At 41.4% G+C, this 23,767-nt stretch overlaps 1 protein-coding gene across 1 annotated transcript in view; it reads left to right on the forward strand.

Moving 5' to 3' along the window:
• Positions 1–23,767, forward strand: part of LOC128693902 (solute carrier family 22 member 20) — a 435,254-nt gene that overhangs the window by 65,707 nt on the left and 345,780 nt on the right. The window contains exon 2 of the mRNA XM_070081771.1: positions 7,195–7,297. Within this exon, the coding sequence (XP_069937872.1) occupies positions 7,195–7,297 (103 nt within the window). The remainder of the gene's footprint in view (positions 1–7,194; positions 7,298–23,767) is intronic.

Genomic DNA, 23,767 nt, shown 5'->3' on the forward strand with positions numbered 1-23,767 from the left:
CCGCAGTATCTTGTATGTCGTTATCATGTCTCCCCTGACCCTTCTGTCCTTCAGTGTCGTCAGTCCGATTTCCCTCAACCTTTCCTCGTACGACATTCCCCTGAGCTCTGGGACTAGCCTTGTTGCAAACCTTTGTACTTTCTCTAGCTTCTTGACTTGCTTGACCAGGTGTGGGTTCCAGACTGGTGCTGCATACTCCAGTATGGGCCTAACATACACAGTGTACAGTGTCTTGAACGATTCCTTATTTAGGTGTCGGAACGCTATTCTCAGGTTTGCCAGGCGTCCGTATGCTGCAGCAGTTATTTGGTTGATGTGTGCCTCCGGTGACGTGCTCGGTGTTATGGTCACCCCAAGGTCTTTCTCTCTGAGTGAGGTCTGTAGTCTTTGTCCACCTAGCCTATACTCTGTCTGCGGTCTTCTTTGCCCCTCCCCAATCTTCATGACTTTGCATTTGGCAGGATTGAATTCGAGAAGCCAGTTTCTGGACCACATGTCCATCCTGTCCAGGTCTCTTGTCTCTTTGCAGTCCTGCCTCATCCTCATCCGATTTAATTCTTCTCATCAACTTCACATCATCTGCGAATAGGGACACTTCGGAGTCTATTCCTTCCATCATGTCGTTCGCATATATCAAAAATAGCACTGGTCCTTGAACTGACCCCTGTGGGACCCCGCTCGTCACAGGCGCCCACTGTGATACCTCTTCACGTACCATGACTCGTTGCTGCCTCCCTGTCAGGTATTCTCTGATCCATTGCAGTGCCCTCCCTGTAATATGCGCCTGATCCTCCAGCTTCTGCACTAATCTCTTGTGGGGAACTGTGTCAAAGGCCTTCCTGCAGTCTAGGAAAACGCAATCAACCCACCCCTCTCTCTCGTGTCTTACTTCTGTTACCTTGTCATAAAACTCCAGGAGGTTTGTGACACAGGATTTGCCTTCCATGAATCCATGCTGGTTTTCATTTATAATCTTGTTACGTTCCAGGTGTTCCACCACTCTCCTCCTGATAATCTTCTCCATGACTTTGCACACACTAAATGTCAGAGACACAGGTCTGTAGTTTAGTGCCTCATTTCTGTTTCCTTTCTTAAATATGGGGACTACATTTGCTGTCTTCCATTTCTCAGGTAGTTGCCCAGTTTCAAGGGATGGGTTGAAGATTGTGGTTAGGGGCACGCACAGCATCTCTGCTCCTTCTCTAAGGACCCATAGGGAGATGTTGTCTGGTCCCATTGCCTTTGAGGTATCAAGGTCACTTAGCAGCTTCTGCACCTCCTACTCGGTTGTTCGTATGTCATCCAACACTTGTTGGTATATTCCCTCTTGATGTTCCCTTCTGTGCTGTCTTCCCACAGCCCTTCCTGTCTCTACTGTAAAAACTTCCTTAAATCTCCTGTTTAGCTCCTCACATACCTCCTGATCATTTCTTGTGAGTTCTCCACCTTCTGTCCTCGGTCTGATCACCTGGTCTTTGACTGTTGTCTTCCTCCTGATGTGGCTATACAACAGTTTCGGGTCAGTCTTGATTTTCGATGCTATGTCATTTTCATACTGTTGCTGGGCCTCCCTCCTTACCTGTGCATACTCGTTCCTGGCTCTGCTACTGATCTCCCTATTCTCGTGTGTTCTCTGCCTTCTGTACTTTTTCCATTCTCTATTGCACTTTGTTTTTGCCTCCTTACACCGTCGGGTAAACCAGGGGATCGTTCTGGTCTTCCCATTGTTTCTGTTGCCCTTGGGAATAAACCTTTCCACTGCCTCCTTGCATTTTGTTGTTACATATTCCATCATTTTGTTTACTGGCTTTCCTGCCAGTTCTCTGTCCCACGGAACCTCCTGCAGGAAGTTCCTCAACCCTATGTAGTCCCCTCTTTTATAGTCATGTTTACCCATTCAACTCCTGTTACTCTCTATACTTGCAACTCTGCTATGTATTCGAAGCACAGAACCACGTGGTCGCTAGCTCCTTGGGGACTCTCATACGTGATGTCCTCAATGTCTGAACTGCCCAGGGTGAACACAAGGTCCAATCTTGCTGGTTCATCCTCCCATTTCACTCTGGTAGTGTCCTTAACATGTTGGTGCATGAGGTTTTCCAGCACCACGCCCAACATCTTGGCTCTCCATGTTTCGGGACCCCCATGTGGCTCCAGGTTTTCCCAGTCAATCTCCCTGTGGTTGAAATCCCCCATAACCAGCAACTTTGCTCTGCTGGAGTGAGCTCTTCTTGCCACCTCAGCAAGTGTGTCCACCATTGCTCTGTTGCTCTCTTCATATTCCTCTCTTGGCCTCCTGCAGTTCTGTGGTGAATTATACATCACTGCAATGACCACCTTGTGCTCCCCAGACTGAAGTGTACCTACTATGTAGTCTCTTTCTCCTGCCTCGTCTATGCCTCCCATTTTCTCGAATTTCCATCTGTTTTTTATGAGCAGAGCAACCCCTCCTCCCCCTCTGCCCCTTCTATCTTTCCTCATGATCTGGTATCCTGGTGGGAAGATTGCATCTGTTATTGTCTCTGTGAGTTTTGTTTCTGTAACTGCTATGATGTCTGGGGACTTCTCATTAATTCTTTCTTACCATTCCTCATGTTTATTCGTTAATCCATCCGCATTTGTGAACCAAACCTTCAACTTCTGTTCTAATACTGTAACTGTGGTGCGGGAGGATGGGAACAGAGGGATCGGTGTTTGATGGTTGGTTTTGATTGTTCAGTTGCCTTTGGGATGTCGTGGCTGGAGTCCTTCTGCAGGTGTTTCTGGGGGGTGTGCTTGTCCTTCCACTTGTTCCTGGGTTATTCTGCTCTCCTTTTTCATTTCCTCCCATTTCTCCTTTCGTTTTTGCACTCTCTCTTTCAGCATCATCCTTTCCTTCTGTGTTTTGTCTCGATCGAGGTACACACTCATGAACTCCTGCTTGCCTCTCAGCCGTGCTTTCTCCTGCAGGATCATGGTTCGGGTTGATTCTGCCTTGAAAATTACTTTGAGAGGTCTATTCCTTTTCTTTGTGAACCACCCGATTCTCCGAAAATTTGCCACCTGGGTCATGTCCCCCTCGCATATCACCTTCATGATACCTTCAATCGTTTTTTTCTCCTCCTGCTTTCTTTCATCATAAGTTTCCCCTTTAGCTTCGTCTAGCCCATAGACAAAACCTGATCTCTCCCTTTCCACCTCCCACTGTGACTCCCATTGCATCCTCTGAGGTGTTTTATCTCCTTCCCGTGGAGTGTTCCTTCAGTCCCTTCCCTAGTTATGGCCCCTATGCTCATTGGCTTGTCCTTCCTGCTCACCTGTTCCTGGCCCCCACAGGTGTCTAGTAAGGTCCCTGCACATGTTCTAATTCCTTCAATGTCTTTCAACCTCTCATTCTGTCCTAGTGTGCTCCCTGTCTTTGTTTTGGCACCATGTGGGTTTGACAGGACCTCTGCATACAATTTAGCTTCCATGCTTCCTTCAGACCCGTTGTCTGTGTTTGATGTAGCCATTGCTGATGCTACTTCTGTAATACCTTTGTCTATATGCTGTTTCATATGTCTCAGCTCCTCTTCTAATCTCTGTATCTTGTTTTCTGCTGCTGTGGCATGTTGCTTCCACCTTCTGCATTCTGCTGCTAACCTCTCCTCCATCTTCCTTGCAAGCTCATCTAGCCTCATTCCCCAGTCTTCCTCCCTTTTTTTGAGCTCTGCCTCCCAGATTCGTCCTTTGGGCCCCTTCTTCTCATCCTAGCTCTAGGTTCCCCCATTGCTCCACAGAAGGAAGGGGAAGAGGTGGTTAGGGGGAGGGGAATAGATGGTTAGGGGGAGTGGGGATAGATGGTTATGGGGAGGGGGAGGATGGTTATTGGAGAGGGAGAGGTAGTTGGGGAAGGGGTTAGATGGTTTGGGGAGGGGTTAGATGGTTTGGGGTAGGGGTAGGTGGCTAGGGTGAGGGGGAGAGGTGGTTAGGGGAGGGGGAGTGGTGGTTAGAGGAAGGGTGAGTACGTGTTTGTGTCAAGTGTATATGTGCTTGTGTATGTGTGCTTGTGTATGTGTGTATGCATGTGTGAGAGAGAGAGGGATGGGATTAAGGGGGAAGGGGGGGAGGTGGAGAGAAGGATGAGTGACCCTTAGAAGTGGGGGAGGTGTATGTGTGTATGGGATTAGAAGGGAAGGGAGGGGAAAGAGGGCCGAGGGTAAAGTGACCGCTTGATAATGGGGCCTTGCGCGTGGGTGTGTGTACTCACCTATTTGTACTCACCTATTTGTGGTTGCAGGGGTCGAGTCCTAGCTCCTGGCCCCGCCTCTTCACCGGTTGCTACTAGACCCTCTCTCTCCCCGCTCCATGAGCTTTATCAAACCTCGTCTTAAAACTGTGTATGGTTCCTGCCTCCACTACGTCATTTTCTAGGCTATTCCACTGCCTTACAACTCTATGACTGAAGAAATACTTCCTACTATCTCTCTGACTCATTTGTGTCTTCAACTTCCAATTGTGGCCTCTTGTTTCTGTGTCCCCTCCCTGGAACATCCTGTCTTTGTCCACCTTGTCTATTCCATGCAGTATTTTATATGTCGTTATCATGTCTCCCCTGACCCTCCTGTCCTCCAGTGTCGTCAGGCCGATTTCCCTTAATCTTTCTTCATAGGACATTCCCCTTAGCTCTGGAACTAACCTTGTTGCAAACCTTTGTACTTTCTCTAGTTTCTTGACGTGCTTTATCAAGTGCGGGTTCCAAACAGGTGCTGCATACTCCAGTATGGGCCTGACATACACGGTGTACAGTGTCTTGAATGATTCCTTACTAAGGTATCGGAATGCTGTTCTCAGGTTTGCCAGGCGCCCATATGCTGCAGCAGTTATCTGATTGATGTGTGCTTCCGGAGACATGCTCGGTGTTATACTCACCCCAAGATCTTTCTCCTTGAGTGAGGTTTGCAGTCTTTGGCCACCTAGCCTATACTCTGTCTGTGGTCTTCTGTGCCCTTCCCCTATCTTCATGACTTTGCATTTGGCAGGATTAAATTCGAGAAGCCATTTGCTGGACCAGGTGTCCAGTCTGTCCAGGTCTCTTTGAAGTCCTGCCTTGTCCTCATCAGATTTAATTCTCCTCATTAACTTCACATCATCTGCAAACAGGGACACTTCTGAGTCTAACCCTTCCGTCATGTCGTTCACATATACCAAAAATAGCACTGGTCCTAGGACCGACCCCTGTGGGACCCCGCTCGTCACAGGTGCTCACTGTGATACATCATTACGTACCATGACTCGTTGTTGCCTCCCTGTCAGGTATTCTCTGATCCATTGCAGTGCCCTTCCTGTTATATGCGCCTGATGCTCTAGCTTCTGCACTAATCTCTTGTGAGGAACTGTGTCAAAGGCCTTCTTGCAGTCCAAGAAGATGCAATCAACCCACCCCTCTCTCTCTTGTCTTACTTCTGTTATTTTATCATAAAACTCCAGAAGGTTTGTGACACAGGATTTGCCTTCCGTGAATCCGTGCTGGCTGGCATTTATACTCCTGTTCCGTTCCAGGTGCTCCACCACTCTCCTCCTGATAATCTTCTCCATAATTTTGCATACTATACACGTCAATGACACAGGTCTATAGTTTAGTGCCTCTTTTCTGTCTCCTTTTTTGAAAATGGGAACTACATTTGCCGTCTTCCATACCTCAGGTAGTTGCCCAGTTTCCAGGGATGTGTTGAAGATTGTGGTAAGTGGCACGCACAACATATCTGCTCCCTCTCTAAGGACCCACGGAGAGATGTTGTCCGGTCCCATTGCCTTTGAGGTATCGATGTCCCTTAGCAGTTTCTTCACCTCCTCATCTGTATGTATGTCGTCCAACACTTGTTGGTGTATTCCTTGCTGGTGTCCCCATCTGGTCTGTCCCCCCAGAGTCCTTCCTGTCTCTACTGTAAATACTTCCTTAAATCTCGTGTTGAGCTCCTCACATACCTCTTGATCGTTTCTTGTGAGTTCTCCACCTTCTTTCCTCAGCCTTATCACCTGGTCCTTGACTGTTGTCTTCCTCCTAATGTGGCTATACAGCAGTTTCGGGTCAGATTTGACTTTCGATGCTATGTCGTTTTCATACTGTCGCTGGGCCTCCCTCCTTATCTGCGCATACTTGTTTCTGGCTCTTCTACTAATCTCCTTGTTTTCCTGGGTCCTATGCCTCCTGTACCTTTTCCATTCTCTGTTGCACTTAGTTTTTGCCTCCCTACACCTTCGGGTAAACCAAGGACTCGTTTTGGTCTTCCTATTATTTCTGTTTCCCTTGGGAACAAAACTTTCCTCTGCCTCCATGCACTTTGTTGCCACATATTCCATCATCTCGTTTACTGATTTTCCTACCATTTCTCTGTCCCACTGAACCTCCTGCAGGAAGTTTCTCATACCTGTGTAGTCCCCCCTTTTATAGTTTGGCCTGTCCCCTTCAGTTCCTGTTACCTTCTCCACTTGTAACTCTACTATATAGTCAAAACTCAGAACCACATGATCGCTAGCTCCAAGGGGCCTCTCGTAAGTGATGTCCTCAATGTCTGAACTGCTCAGGGTGAACAGAAGATCCAGTCTTGCTGGCTCATCCTCCCCTCTCTCTCTGGTTGTGTCCCTGACATGTTGATGCATGAGGTTTTCAAGTACCACATCCATCATCTTGGCTCTCCATGTTTCGGGACCCCCATGTGGCTCCAGGTTTTCCCAGTCGATCTCCCTGTGGTTGAAATCGCCCATTACCAGTAACTTTGCTCTGCTCGAGTGAGCTCTTCTTGCCACCTCAGCCAGTGTGTCCACCATCACCCTGTTGTTTTCTTCGTACTCCTCTCTTGGCCTCCTGCAGTTCTGTGGTGGGTTATACATCACTCCAATGACTACTTTATGTTCTCCAGACTGAATTGTACCTACAATGTAGTCTCTTTCTCCAATCATGTCCATGCCTTCCATTTCCTCAAATCCCCATCTGTGTTTTATGAGCAGTGCAACCCCTTCTCCCCCTCTACTTCTTCTATCTTTCCTCAGGATCTGATATCCTGTTTGGAAGATTGTGTGTGTGTGTGTGTGTGTGTGTGTGTGTGTGTGTGTGTGTGTGTGTGTGTGTGTGTGTGTGTGTGTGTGTGCAAATGATTATTTTATTTTATTAAATGAAAATAATGTACATTGTTGTGTTCATGTGTTGAGTTAAATATTGTGTCTCTCCATCAGTGTCTCCAGTCTTGGCAGTCTTCCTGATCGGGTCGGAGTTTATGAATCCTGTCCCCAACTTTACCTGCAATGTATCCAACACCAGCTACACTTCATTCAATGGGTCAGTGATTAACTGGCAGACAGGACAAACAGGACAAATAACTGGCAGACAGGACAAACAGAACAAATAACTGGTAGACAGGACAAACAGAACAAATAACTGGTAGACAGGACAAACAGGACAAATAACTGGTAGACAGGACAAACAGGACAAATAACTGGTAGACAGGACAAACAGAACAAATAACTGGCAGACAGGACAAACAGGACAAATAACTGGTAGACAGGACAAACAGAACAAATAACTGGTAGACAGGACAAACAGGACAAATAACTGGTAGACAGGACAAACAGGACAAATAACTGGTAGACAGGACAAACAGAACAAATAACTGGTAGACAGGACAAACAGAACAAATAACTGGTAGACAGGACAAACAGAACAAATAACTGGTAGACAGGACAAACAGAACAATTAACTGGTAGACAGGACAAACAGGACAAATAACTGGTAGACAGGACAAACAGGACAAATAACTGGTAGACAGGACAAACAGAACAAATAACTGGTAGACAGGACAAACAGAACAAATAACTGGTAGACAGGACAAACAGAACAAATAACTGGTAGACAGGACAAACAGAACAAATAACTGGTAGACAGGACAAACAGAACAAATAACTGGTAGACAGGACAAACAGGACAAATAACTGGTAGACAGGACAAACAGAACAAATAACTGGTAGACAGGACAAACAGAACAAATAACTGGTAGACAGGACAAACAGAACAAATAACTGGTAGACAGGACAAACAGGACAAATAACTGGTAGACAGGACAAACAGGACAAATAACTGGTAGACAGGACAAACAGAACAAATAACTGGTAGACAGGACAAACAGAACAAATAACTGGTAGACAGGACAAACAGAACAAATAACTGGTAGACAGGACAAACAGAACAAATAACTGGCAGACAGGACAAACAGAACAAATAACTGGCAGACAGGACAAACAGAACAAATAACTGGTAGACAGGACAAACAGAACAAATAACTGGTAGACAGGACAAACAGAACAAATAACTGGCAGACAGGACAAACAGAACAAATAACTGGTAGACAGGACAAACAGAACAAATAACTGGTAGACAGGACAAACATAACAAATAACTGGTAGACAGGACAAACAGAACAAATAACTGGTAGACAGGACAAACAGAACAAATAACTGGTAGACAGGACAAACAGAACAAATAACTGGCAGACAGGACAAACAGAACAAATAACTGGTAGACAGGACAAACAGAACAAATAACTGGTAGACAGGACAAACAGGACAAATAACTGGTAGACAGGACAAACAGAACAAATAACTGGTAGACAGGACAAATAACTGGTAGACAGGACAAACAGAACAAATAACTGGTAGACAGGACAAACAGAACAAATAACTGGTAGACAGGACAAACAGAACAAATAACTGGTAGACAGGACAAACAGAACAAATAACTGGCAGACAGGACAAACTGAACAAATAACTGGTAGACAGGACAAACAGAACAAATAACTGGTAGACAGGACAAACAGAACAAATAACTGGCAGACAGGACAAACAGAACAAATAACTGGTAGACAGGACAAACAGAACAAATAACTGGTAGACAGGACAAACAGAACAAATAACTGGTAGACAGGACAAACAGAACAAATAACTTGCAGACAGGACAAACAGAACAAATAACTGGTAGACAGGACAAACAGAACAAATGACTGGTAGAAAGGACAAACAGAACAAATAACTGGTAGACAGGACAAACAGGACAAATAACAGGTAGACAGGACAAACAGAACAAATAACTGGTAGACAGGACAAACAGAACAAAGAACTGGTAGACAGGACAAACAGAACAAATAACTGGTAGACAGGACAAACAGAACAAATAACTGGTAGACAGGACAAACAGAACAAATAACTGGTAGACAGGACAAACAGAACAAATAACTGGTAGACAGGACAAACAGAACAAATAACTGGTAGACAGGACAAACAGAACAAATTACTGGTAGACAGGACAAACAGAACAAATAACTGGCAGACAGGACAAACAGAACAAATAACTGGTAGACAGGACAAACAGAACAAATAACTGGTAGACAGGACAAACAGAACAAATAACTGGCAGACAGGACAAACAGAACAATTAACTGGTAGACAGGACAAACAGAACAAATAACTGGTAGACAGGACAAACAGAACAAATAACTGGCAGACAGGACAAACAGGACAAATAACTGGCAGACAGGACAAACAGAACAAATAACTGGTAGACAGGACAAACAGAACAAATAACTGGTAGACAGGACAAACAGAACAAATAACTGGCAGACAGGACAAACAGGACAAATAACTGGCAGACAGGACAAACAGGACAAATAACTGGCAGACAGGACAAACAGAATAAATAACTGGTAGACAGGACAAACATAACAAATAACTGGTAGACAGGACAAACAGAACAAATAACTGGTAGACAGGACAAACAGGACAAACAGGACAAATAACTGGTAGACAGGACAAACAGAACAAATAACTGGTAGACAGGACAAACAGAACAAATAACTGGTAGACAGGACAAACAGAACAAATAACTGGTAGACAGGACAAACAGGACAAATAACTGGTAGACAGGACAAACAGAACAAATAACTGGTAGACAGGACAAACAGAACAAATAACTGGTAGACAGGACAAACAGAACAAATAACTGGTAGACAGGACAAACAGAACAAATAACTGGTAGACAGGACAAACAGAACAAATAACTGGCAGACAGGACAAACAGAACAAATAACTGGCAGACAGGACAAACAGAACAAATAACTGGTAGACAGGACAAACAGAACAAATAACTGGTAGACAGGACAAACAGAACAAATAACTGGTAGACAGGACAAACAGAACAAATAACTGGTAGACAGGACAAACAGAACAAATAACTGGCAGACAGGACAAACAGAACAAATAACTGGTAGACAGGACAAACAGAACAAATAACTGGTAGACAGGACAAACAGGACAAATAACTGGTAGACAGGACAAACAGAACAAATAACTGGTAGACAGGACAAACAGGAAAAATAACTGGTAGACAGGACAAACAGAACAAATAACTGGTAGACAGGACAAACAGAACAAATAACTGGTAGACAGGACAAACAGAACAAATAACTGGTAGACAGGACAAACAGAACAAATAACTGGCAGACAGGACAAACTGAACAAATAACTGGTAGACAGGACAAACAGAACAAATAACTGGTAGACAGGACAAACAGAACAAATAACTGGCAGACAGGACAAACAGAACAAATAACTGGTAGACAGGACAAACAGAACAAATAACTGGTAGACAGGACAAACAGAACAAATAACTGGTAGACAGGACAAACAGAACAAATAACTTGCAGACAGGACAAACAGAACAAATAACTGGTAGACAGGACAAACAGAACAAATGACTGGTAGAAAGGACAAACAGAACAAATAACTGGTAGACAGGACAAACAGGACAAATAACTGGTAGACAGGACAAACAGAACAAATAACTGGTAGACAGGACAAACAGAACAAAGAACTGGTAGACAGGACAAACAGAACAAATAACTGGTAGACAGGACAAACAGAACAAATAACTGGTAGACAGGACAAACAGAACAAATAACTGGTAGACAGGACAAACAGAACAAATAACTGGTAGACAGGACAAACAGAACAAATAACTGGTAGACAGGACAAACAGAACAAATAACTGGTAGACAGGACAAACAGAACAAATAACTGGCAGACAGGACAAACAGAACAAATAACTGGCAGACAGGACAAACAGGACAAATAACTGGCAGACAGGACAAACAGAACAAATAACTGGTAGACAGGACAAACAGAACAAATAACTGGTAGACAGGACAAACAGAACAAATAACTGGCAGACAGGACAAACAGGACAAATAACTGGCAGACAGGACAAACAGGACAAATAACTGGCAGACAGGACAAACAGAACAAATAACTGGTAGACAGGACAAACAGAACAAATAACTGGTAGACAGGACAAACAGAACAAATAACTGGTAGACAGGACAAACAGGACAAACAGGACAAATAACTGGTAGACAGGACAAACAGAACAAATAACTGGTAGACAGGACAAACAGAACAAATAACTGGTAGACAGGACAAACAGAACAAATAACTGGTAGACAGGACAAACAGGACAAATAACTGGTAGACAGGACAAACAGAACAAATAACTGGTAGACAGGACAAACAGAACAAATAACTGGTAGACAGGACAAACAGAACAAATAACTGGTAGACAGGACAAACAGAACAAATAACTGGTAGACAGGACAAACAGAACAAATAACTGGCAGACAGGACAAACAGAACAAATAACTGGTAGACAGGACAAACAGAACAAATAACTGGTAGACAGGACAAACAGAACAAATAACTGGCAGACAGGACAAACAGAACAAATAACTGGTAGACAGGACAAACAGAACAAATAACTGGTAGACAGGACAAACAGAACAAATAACTGGTAGACAGGACAAACAGAACAAATAACTGGTAGACAGGACAAACAGAACAAATAACTGGTAGACAGGACAAACAGAACAAATAACTGGTAGACAGGACAAACAGAACAAATAACTGGTAGACAGGACAAACAGAACAAATAACTGGTAGACAGGACAAACAGAACAAATAACTGGTAGACAGGACAAACAGAACAAATAACTGGTAGACAGGACAAACAGAACAAATAACTGGTAGACAGGACAAACAGAACAAATAACTGGTAGACAGGACAAACAGAACAAATAACTGGTAGACAGGACAAACAGAACAAATAACTGGTAGACAGGACAAACAGAACAAATAACTGGTAGACAGGACAAACAGAACAAATAACTGGTAGACAGGACAAACAGAACAAATAACTGGTAGACAGGACAAACAGAACAAATAACTGGCAGACAGGACAAACAGAACAAATAACTGGTAGACAGGACAAACAGAACAAATAACTAGACAGGACAAACAGAACAAATAACTGGCAGACAGGACAAACAGAACAAATAACTGGTAGACAGGACAAACAGAACAAATAACTGGTAGACAGGACAAACAGAACAAATAACTGGTAGACAGGACAAACAGAACAAATAACTGGTAGACAGGACAAACAGAACAAATAACTGGTAGACAGGACAAACAGAACAAATAACTGGTAGACAGGACAAACAGACAAATAACTGGTAGACAACAAATAACTGACAGGACAAACAGAACAAATAACTGGTAGACAGGACAAACAGAACAAATAACTGGTAGACAGGACAAACAGAACAAATAACTGGTAGACAGGACAAACAGAACAAATAACTGGTAGACAGGACAAACAGAACAAATAACTGGTAGACAGGACAAACAGAACAAATAACTGGTAGACAGGACAAACAGAACAAATAACTGGTAGACAGGACAAACAGAACAAATAACTGGTAGACAGGACAAACAGAAAGTAGACAGGACAAACAGAACAAATAACTGGTAGACAGGACAAACAGAACAAATAACTGGTAGACAGGACAAACAGAACAAATAACTGGTAGACAGGACAAACAGAACAAATAACTGGTAGACAGGACAAACAGAACAAATAACTGGCAGACAGGACAAACAGAACAAATAACTGGTAGACAGGACAAACAGAACAAATAACTGGTAGACAGGACAAACAGAACAAATAACTGGTAGACAGGACAAACAGAACAAATAACTGGTAGACAGGACAAACAGAACAAATAACTGGTAGACAGGACAAACAGAACAAATAACTGGTAGACAGGACAAACAGAACAAATAACTGGTAGACAGGACAAACAGAACAAATAACTGGTAGACAGGACAAACAGAACAAATAACTGGCAGACAGGACAAACAGAACAAATAACTGGTAGACAGGACAAACAGAACAAATAACTGGTAGACAGGACAAACAGAACAAATAACTGGTAGACAGGACAAACAGAACAAATAACTGGTAGACAGGACAAACAGAACAAATAACTGGTAGACAGGACAAACAGAACAAATAACTGGTAGACAGGACAAACAGGACAAATAACTGGCAGACAGGACAAACAGAACAAATAACTGGTAGACAGGACAAACAGAACAAATAACTGGTAGACAGGACAAACAGAACAAATAACTGGCAGACAGGACAAACAGGACAAATAACTGGCAGACAGGACAAACAGAATAAATAACTGGTAGACAGGACAAACATAACAAATAACTGGTAGACAGGACAAACAGAACAAATAACTGGTAGACAGGACAAACAGACAGGACAAACAGAACAAATAACTGGTAGACAGGACAAACAGAACAAATAACTGGTAGACAGGACAAACAGAACAAATAACTGGTAGACAGGACAAACAGAACAAATAACTGGTAGACAGGACAAACAGAACAAATAACTGGTAGACAGGACAAACAGAACAAATAACTGGTAGACAGGACAAACAGAACAAATAACTGGTAGACAGGACAAACAGAACAAATAACTGGTAGACAGGACAAACAGAACAAATAACTGGTAGACAGGACAAACAGACAGGACAAACAGAACAAATAACTGGTAGACAGGACAAACAGAACAAATAACTGGTAGACAGGACAAACAGGACAAATAACTGGTAGACAGGACAAACAGAACAAATAACTGGTAGACAGGACAAACAAATAACTGGTAGACAGGACAAACAGAACAAATAACTGGTAGACAGGACAAACAGAACAAATAACTGGTAGACAGGACAAACAGAACAAATAACTGGTAGACAGGACAAACAGAACAAATAACTGGTAGACAGGACAAACAGAACAAATAACTGACAAACAGTGGCAGACAGGACAAACAGAACAAATAACTGGCTGGTAGACAGGACAAACAGAACAAATAACTAGACAGGACAAACAGAACAAATAACTTGCAGACAGGACAAACAGAACAAATAACTGGTAGACAGGACAAACAGAACAAATGACTGGTAGACAGGACAAACAGAACAAATAACTGGTAGACAGGACAAACAGAACAAATAACTGGTAGACAGGACAAACAGAACAAATAACTGACAAACAGAACAAATAACTGGTAGACAGGACAAACAGAACAAATAACTGGTAGACAGGACAAACAGAACAAATAACTGGTAGACAGGACAAACAGAACAAATAACTGGTAGACAGGACAAACAGAACAAATAACTGGTAGACAGGACAAACAGAACAAATAACTGGTAGACAGGACAAACAGAACAAATAACTGGTAGACAGGACAAACAGAACAAATAACTGGCAGACAGGACAAACAGAACAAATAAAGACAGGGACAAATAACTGGCAGACAGGACAAACAGAACAAATAACTGGTAGACAGGACAAACAGAACAAATAACTGGTAGACAGGACAAACAGAACAAATAACTGGAAGACAGGACAAACAGAACAAATAACTGGTAGACAGGACAAACAGGACAAATAACTGGCAGACAGGACAAACAGAACAAATAACTGGTAGACAGGACAAACAGAACAAATAACTGGTAGACAGGACAAACAGAACAAATAACTGGTAGACAGGACAAACAGAACAAATAACTGGTAGACAGGACAAACAGAACAAATAACTGGTAGACAGGACAAACAGAACAAATAACTGGTAGACAGGACAAACAGAACAAATAACTGGTAGACAGGACAAACAGAACAAATAACTGGTAGACAGGACAAACAGAACAAATAACTGGTAGACAGGACAAACAGAACAAATAACTGGTAGACAGGACAAACAGAACAAATAACTGGTAGACAGGACAAACAGAACAAATAACTGGCAGACAGGACAAACAGAACAAATAACTGGCAGACAGGACAAACAGAACAAATAACTGGCAGACAGGACAAACAGAACAAATAACTGGTAGACAGGACAAACAGAACAAATAACTGGTAGACAGGACAAACAGAACAAATAACTGGTAGACAGGACAAACAGAACAAATAACTGGTAGACAGGACAAACAGAACAAATAACTGGCAGACAGGACAAACAGAACAAATAACTGGTAGACAGGACAAACAGAACAAGTAACTGGTAGACAGGACAAACAGGACAAATAACTGGTAGACAGGACAAACAGAACAAATAACTGGTAGACAGGACAAACAGGACAAATAACTGGTAGACAACAAATAACTGGTAGACAGGACAAACAGAACAAATAACTGGTAGACAGGACAAACAGAACAAATAACTGGTAGACAGGACAAACAGAACAAATAACTGGTAGACAGGACAAACAGAACAAATAACTGGTAGACAGGACAAACAGAACAAATAACTGGTAGACAGGACAAACAGAACAAATAACTGGTAGACAGGACAAACAGAACAAATAACTGGTAGACAGGACAAACAGAACAAATAACTGGTAGACAGGACAAACAGAACAAATAACTGGTAGACAGGACAAACAGAACAAATAACTGGACAGACAGGACAAACAGAACAAATAACTGGTAGACAGGACAAACAGAACAAATAACTGGTAGACAGGACAAACAGAACAAATAACTGGTAGACAGGACAAACAGAACAAATAACTGGTAGACAGGACAAACAGAACAAATAACTGGTAGACAGGACAAACAGAACAAATAACTGGTAGACAGGACAAACAGAACAAATAACTGGTAGACAGGACAAACAGAACAAATAACTGGTATGACTGGTAGAAAGGACAAACAGAACAAATAACTGGTAACTAACAGGTAGACAGGACAAACAGAACAAATAACTGGTAGACAGGACAAACAGACAAAGAACTGGTAGACAGGACAAACAGAACAAATAACTGGTAGACAGGACAAACAGAACAAATAACTGGTAGACAGGACAAACAGAACAAATAACTGGTAGACAGGACAAACAGAACAAATAACTGGTAGACAGGACAAACAGAACAAATAACTGGTAACTGGTGACAAACAGAACAAATAACTGGCAGACAGGACAAACAGAACAAATAACTGGTAGACAGGACAAACAGAACAAATAACTGGTAGACAGACAAACAGAACAAGACAGACAAACAGAACAATTAACTGGTAGACAGGACAAACAGAACAAATAACTGGTAGACAGACAAACAGAACAAATAACTGGCAGACAGACAAACAACAAATAACTAACTGGTAGACAGGACAAACAGAACAAATAACTGGTAGACAGGACAAACAGAACAAATAACTGGCAGACAGGACAAACAGAACAAATAACTGGTAGACAGGACAAACAGAACAAATAACTGGTAGACAGGACAAACAGAACAAATAACTGGTAGACAGGACAAACAGAACAAATAACTGGCAGACAGGACAAACAGAATAAATAACTGGTAGACAGGACAAACATAACAAATAACTGGTAGACAGGACAAACAGAACAAATAACTGGTAGACAGGACAAACAGGACAAGACAGACAAACAGAACAAATAACTGGTAGACAGGACAAACAGAACAAATAACTGGTAGACAGGAACAAACAGAACAAATAACTGGTAGACAGGACAAACAGAACAAATGACTGGTAGAAAGGACAAACAGAACAAATAACTGGTAGACAGGACAAACAGGACAAATAACAGGTAGACAGGACAAACAGAACAAATAACTGGTAGACAGGACAAACAGAACAAAGAACTGGTAGACAGGACAAACAGAACAAATAACTGGTAGACAGGACAAACAGAACAAATAACTGGTAGACAGGACAAACAGAACAAATAACTGGTAGACAGGACAAACAGAACAAATAACTGGTAGACAGGACAAACAGAACAAATAACTGGTAGACAGGACAAACAGAACAAATTACTGGTAGACAGGACAAACAGAACAAATAACTGGCAGACAGGACAAACAGAACAAATAACTGGTAGACAGGACAAACAGAACAAATAACTGGTAGACAGGACAAACAGAACAAATAACTGGCAGACAGGACAAACAGAACAATTAACTGGTAGACAGGACAAACAGAACAAATAACTGGTAGACAGGACAAACAGAACAAATAACTGGCAGACAGGACAAACAGGACAAATAACTGCAGACAGACAGGACAAATAAAGACAGACAAACAAATAACTGGTAGACAGGACAAACAGAACAAATAACTGGTAGACAGGACAAACAGAACAAATAACTGGAAGACAGGACAAACAGGACAAATAACTGGTAGACAGGACAAACAGAACAAATAACTTGTAGACAGGACAAACAGAACAAATAACTGGTAGACAGGACAAACAGAACAAATAACTGGTAGACAGGACAAACAGGACAAATAACTGGTAGACAGACAAACAGAACAAATAACTGGTAGACAGGACAAACAGACAAACAGAACAAATAACTGGTAGACAGGACAAACAGAACAAATAACTGGTAGACAGACAAACAGAACAAATAACTGGTAGACAGGACAAACAGAACAAATGACTGGTAGACAGGACAAACAGAACAAATAACTGGTAGACAGGACAAACAGCACAAATAACTGGTAGACAGGACAAACAGAACCAATAACTGGTAGACAGGACAAACCCTACAAAGAACTGGTAGACAGGACAAACAGAACAAATAACTGGTAGACAGGACAAACAGGACAAATAACTGGTAGACAGGACAAACAGAACAAATAACTGGTAGACAGGACAAACAGAACAAATAACTGGTAGACAGGACAAACAGAACAAATAACTGGTAGACAGGACAAACAGAACAAATAACTGGTAGACAGGACAAACAGAACAAATAACTGGCAGACAGGACAAACAGAACAAATAACTGGTAGACAGGACAAACAGAACAAATAACTGGTAGACAGGACAAACAGAACAAATAACTGGTAGACAGGACAAACAGAACAAATAACTGGCAGACAGGACAAACAGAACAAATAACTGGTAGACAGGACAAACAGAACAAATAACTGGCTTAGACAGGACAAACAGAACAAATAACTGGTAGACAGGACAAACAGAACAAATAACTGGTAGACAGGACAAACAGAACAAATAACTGGACAAATAACTGGCAGACAGGACAAACAGAACAAATAACTGGTAGACAGGACAAACAGAACAAATAACGGGTAGACAGGACAAACAGAACAAATAACTGGTAGACAGGACAAACAGGACAAATAACTGGTAGACAGACAAACAGGACAAACAGGACAAATAACTGGTAGACAGGACAAACAGAACAAATAACTGGTAGACAGGACAAACAGAACAAATAACTGGTAGACAGGACAAACAGAACAAATAACTGGTAGACAGGACAAACAGAACAAATAACTGGTAGACAGGACAAACAGAACAAATAACTGGTAGACAGGACAAACAGAACAAATAACTGGTAGACAGGACAAACAGAACAAATAACTGGTAGACAGGACAAACAGAACAAATAACTGGTAGACAGGACAAACAGAACAAATAACTGGTAGACAGGACAAACAGAACAAATAACTGGTAGACAGGACAAACAGAACAAATAACTGGTAGACAGGACAAACAGAACAAATAACTGGTAGACAGGACAAACAGAACAAATAACTGGTAGACAGGACAAACAGAACAAATAACTGGTAGACAGGACAAACAGAACAAATAACTGGTAGACAGGACAAACAGAACAAATAACTGGTAGACAGGACAAACAGAACAAATAACTGGTAGACAGGACAAACAGGACAAATAACTGGTAGACAGACAAACAGAACAAATAACTGGTAGACAGACAAACAACAAATAACTGGTAGACAGGACAAACAGAACAAATAACTGGTAGACAGGACAAACAGAACAAATAACTGGCAGACAGGACAAACAGAACAAATAACTGGTGACCATACAAACAGAACAAATAACTGGCAGACAGGACAAACAGAACAAATAACTGGTAGACAGGACAAACAGAACAAATAACTGGAACAAATAACTGGCAGACAGGACAAACAGAACAAATAACTGGTAGACAGGACAAACAGAACAAATAACTGGTAGACAGGACAAACAGAACAAATAACTGGTAGACAGGACAAACAGAACAAATAACTGGTAGACAGGACAAACAGAACAAATAACTGGTAGACAGGACAAACAGAACAAATAACTGGTAGACAGGACAAACAGAACAAATAACTGGTAGACAGGACAAACAGACAAACAGGACAAATAACTGGTAGACAGGACAAACAGAACAAATAACTGGTAGACAGGACAAACAGAACAAATAACTGGTAGACAGGACAAACAGAACAAAGACAGGACAAACAGAACAAATAACTGGTAGACAGGACAAACAGAACAAATAACTGGTAGACAGGACAAACAGAACAAATAACTGGTAGACAGGACAAACAGAACAAATAACTGGTAGACAGGACAAACAGAACAAATAACTGGTAGACAGGACAAACAGAACAAATAACTGGTAGACAGGACAAACAGAACAAATAACTGGTAGACAGGACAAACAGAACAAATAACTGGTAGACAGGACAAACAGAACAAATAACTGGTAGACAGGACAAACAGAACAAATAACTGGTAGACAGGACAAACAGAACAAATAACTGGCAGACAGGACAAACAGAACAAATAACTGGTAGACAGGACAAACAGAACAAATAACTGGTAGACAGGACAAACAGAACAAATAACTGGCAGACAGGACAAACAGAACAAATAACTGGTAGACAGGACAAACAGAACAAATAACTGGTAGACAGGACAAACAGAACAAATAACTGGCAGACAGGACAAACAGGACAAATAACTGGCAGACAGGACAAACAGAACAAATAACTGGTAGACAGGACAAACAGAACAAATAACTGGTAGACAGGACAAACAGAACAAATAACTGGCAGACAGGACAAACAGAACAAATAACTGGTAGACAGGACAAACAGAACAAATAACTGGCAGACAGGACAAACAGAACAAATAACTGGTAGACAGGACAAACAGAACAAATAACTGGTAGACAGGACAAACAAATAACTGGTAGACAGGACAAACAGAACAAATAACTGGTAGACAGGACAAACAGAACAAATAACTGGTAGACAGGACAAACAGAACAAATAACTGGTAGACAACAAATAACTGGTAGACAGGACAAACAGAACAAATAACTGGTAGACAGGACAAACAGAACAAATAACTGGTAGACAGGACAAACAGAACAAATAACTGGTAGACAGGACAAACAGAACAAATAACTGGTAGACAGGACAAACAGAACAAATAACTGGTAGACAGGACAAACAGAACAAATAACTGGTAGACAGGACAAACAGAACAAATAACTGGTAGACAGGACAAACAGAACAAATAACTGGTAGACAGGACAAACAGAACAAATAACTGGTAGACAGGACAAACAGAACAAATAACTGGTAGACAGGACAAACAGAACAAATAACTGGCAGACAGGACAAACAGAACAAATAACTGGTAGACAGGACAAACAGAACAAATAACTGGTAGACAGGACAAACAGAACAAATAACTGGCAGACAGGACAAACAGAACAAATAACTGGTAGACAGGACAAACAGAACAAATAACTGGTAGACAGGACAAACAGAACAAATAACTGGCAGACAGGACAAACAGGACAAATAACTGGCAGACAGGACAAACAGAACAAATAACTGGTAGACAGGACAAACAGAACAAATAACTGGTAGACAGGACAAACAGAACAAATAACTGGCAGACAGGACAAACAGAACAAATAACTGGTAGACAGGACAAACAGAACAAATAACTGGTAGACAGGACAAACAGAACAAATAACTGGTAGACAGGACAAACAGAACAAATAACTGGTAGACAGGACAAACAGAACAAATAACTGGACAGACAGGACAAACAGAACAAATAACAGGTAGACAGGACAAACAGTACAAATAACTGGTAGACAGTACAAACAGAACAAATAACTGGTAGACAGGACAAACAGAACAAATAACTGGTAGACAGGACAAACAGAACAAATAACTGGTAGACAGGACAAACAGAACAAATAACTGGTAGACAGGACAAACAGAACAAATAACTGGTAGACAGGACAAACAGAACAAATAACTGGTAGACAGGACAAACAGAACAAATAACTGGTAGACAGGACAAACAGAACAAATAACTGGTAGACAGGACAAACAGAACAAATAACTGGTAGACAGGACAAACAGAACAAATAACTGGTAGACAGGACAAACAGAACAAATAACTGGTAGACAGGACAAACAGAACAAATAACTGGTAGACAGGACAAACAGAACAAATAACTGGTAGACAGGACAAACAGAACAAATAACTGGCAGACAGGACAAACAGAACAAATAACTGGTAGACAGGACAAACAGAACAAATAACTGGTAGACAGGACAAACAGAACAAATAACTGGTAGACAGGACAAACAGAACAAATAACTGGTAGACAGGACAAACAGGACAAATAACTGGTAGACAGGACAAACAGAACAAATAACTGGTAGACAGGACAAACAGAACAAATAACTGGTAGACAGGACAAACAGAACAAATAACTGGTAGACAGGACAAACAGAACAAATAACTGGTAGACAGGACAAACAGAACAAATAACTGGTAGACAGGACAAACAGAACAAATAAAGACAGGACAAACAGAACAAATAACTGGTAGACAGGACAAACAGAACAAATAACTGGTAGACAGGACAAACAGAACAAATAACTGGTAGACAGGACAAACAGAACAAATAACTGGTAGACAGGACAAACAGAACAAATAACTGGTAGACAGGACAAACAGAACAAATAACTGGTAGACAGGACAAACAGAACAAATAACTGGTAGACAGGACAAACAGAACAAATAACTGGTAGACAGGACAAACAGAACAAATAACTGGTAGACAGGACAAACAGAACAAATAACTGGTAGACAGGACAAACAGAACAAATAACTGGTAGACAGGACAAACAGAACAAATAACTGGTAGACAGGACAAACAGAACAAATAACTGGTAGACAGGACAAACAGAACAAATAACTGGTAGACAGGACAAACAGAACAAATAACTGGTAGACAGGACAAACAGAACAAATAACTGGTAGACAGGACAAACAGAACAAATAACTGGTAGACAGGACAAACAGAACAAATAACTGGTAGACAGGACAAACAGAACAAATAACTGGTAGACAGGACAAACAGAACAAATAACTGGCAGACAGGACAAACAGAACAAATAACTGGCAGACAGGACAAACAGAACAAATAACTGGTAGACAGGACAAACAGAACAAATAACTGGTAGACAGGACAAACAGAACAAATAACTGGCAGACAGGACAAACAGACAAATAACTGGCAGACAGGACAAACAGAACAAATAACTGGCAGACAGGACAAACAGACAAATAACTGGCAGACAGGACAAACAGAACAAATAACTGGTAGACAGGACAAACAGAACAAATAACTGGTAGACAGGACAAACAGAACAAATAACTGGTAGACAGGACAAACAGGACAGACAGGGACAAATAACTGGTAGACAGACAGGACAAACAGGACAAATAACTGGTAGACAGGACAAACAGAACAAATAACTGGTAGACAGGACAAACAGAACAAATAACTGGTAGACAGGACAAACAGGACAAATAACTGGTAGACAGGACAAACAGAACAAATAACTGGTAGACAGGACAAACAGAACAAATAACTGGTAGACAGGACAAACAGAACAAATAACTGGTAGACAGGACAAACAGAACAAATAACTGGTAGACAGGACAAACAGAACAAATAACTGGCAGACAGGACAAACAGAACAAATAACTGGTAGACAGGACAAACAGAACAAATAACTGGTAGACAGGACAAACAGAACAAATAACTGGTAGACAGGACAAACAGAACAAATAACTGGTAGACAGGACAAACAGAACAAATAACTGGTAGACAGGACAAACAGAACAAATAACTGGCAGACAGGACAAACAGAACAAATAACTGGTAGACAGGACAAACAGAACAAATAACTGGTAGACAGGACAAACAGAACAAATAACTGGTAGACAGGACAAACAGAACAAATAACTGGTAGACAGGACAAACAGGACAAATAACTGGTAGACAGGACAAACAGAACAAATAACTGGTAGACAGGACAAACAGAACAAATAACTGGTAGACAGGACAAACAGAACAAATAACTGGTAGACAGGACAAACAGAACAAATAACTGGCAGACAGGACAAACAGAACAAATAACTGGTAGACAGGACAAACAGAACAAA

Source organism: Cherax quadricarinatus, chromosome 6, assembly GCF_038502225.1.
Source record: "Cherax quadricarinatus isolate ZL_2023a chromosome 6, ASM3850222v1, whole genome shotgun sequence".
Lineage (NCBI taxonomy): Eukaryota > Metazoa > Arthropoda > Malacostraca > Decapoda > Parastacidae > Cherax > Cherax quadricarinatus.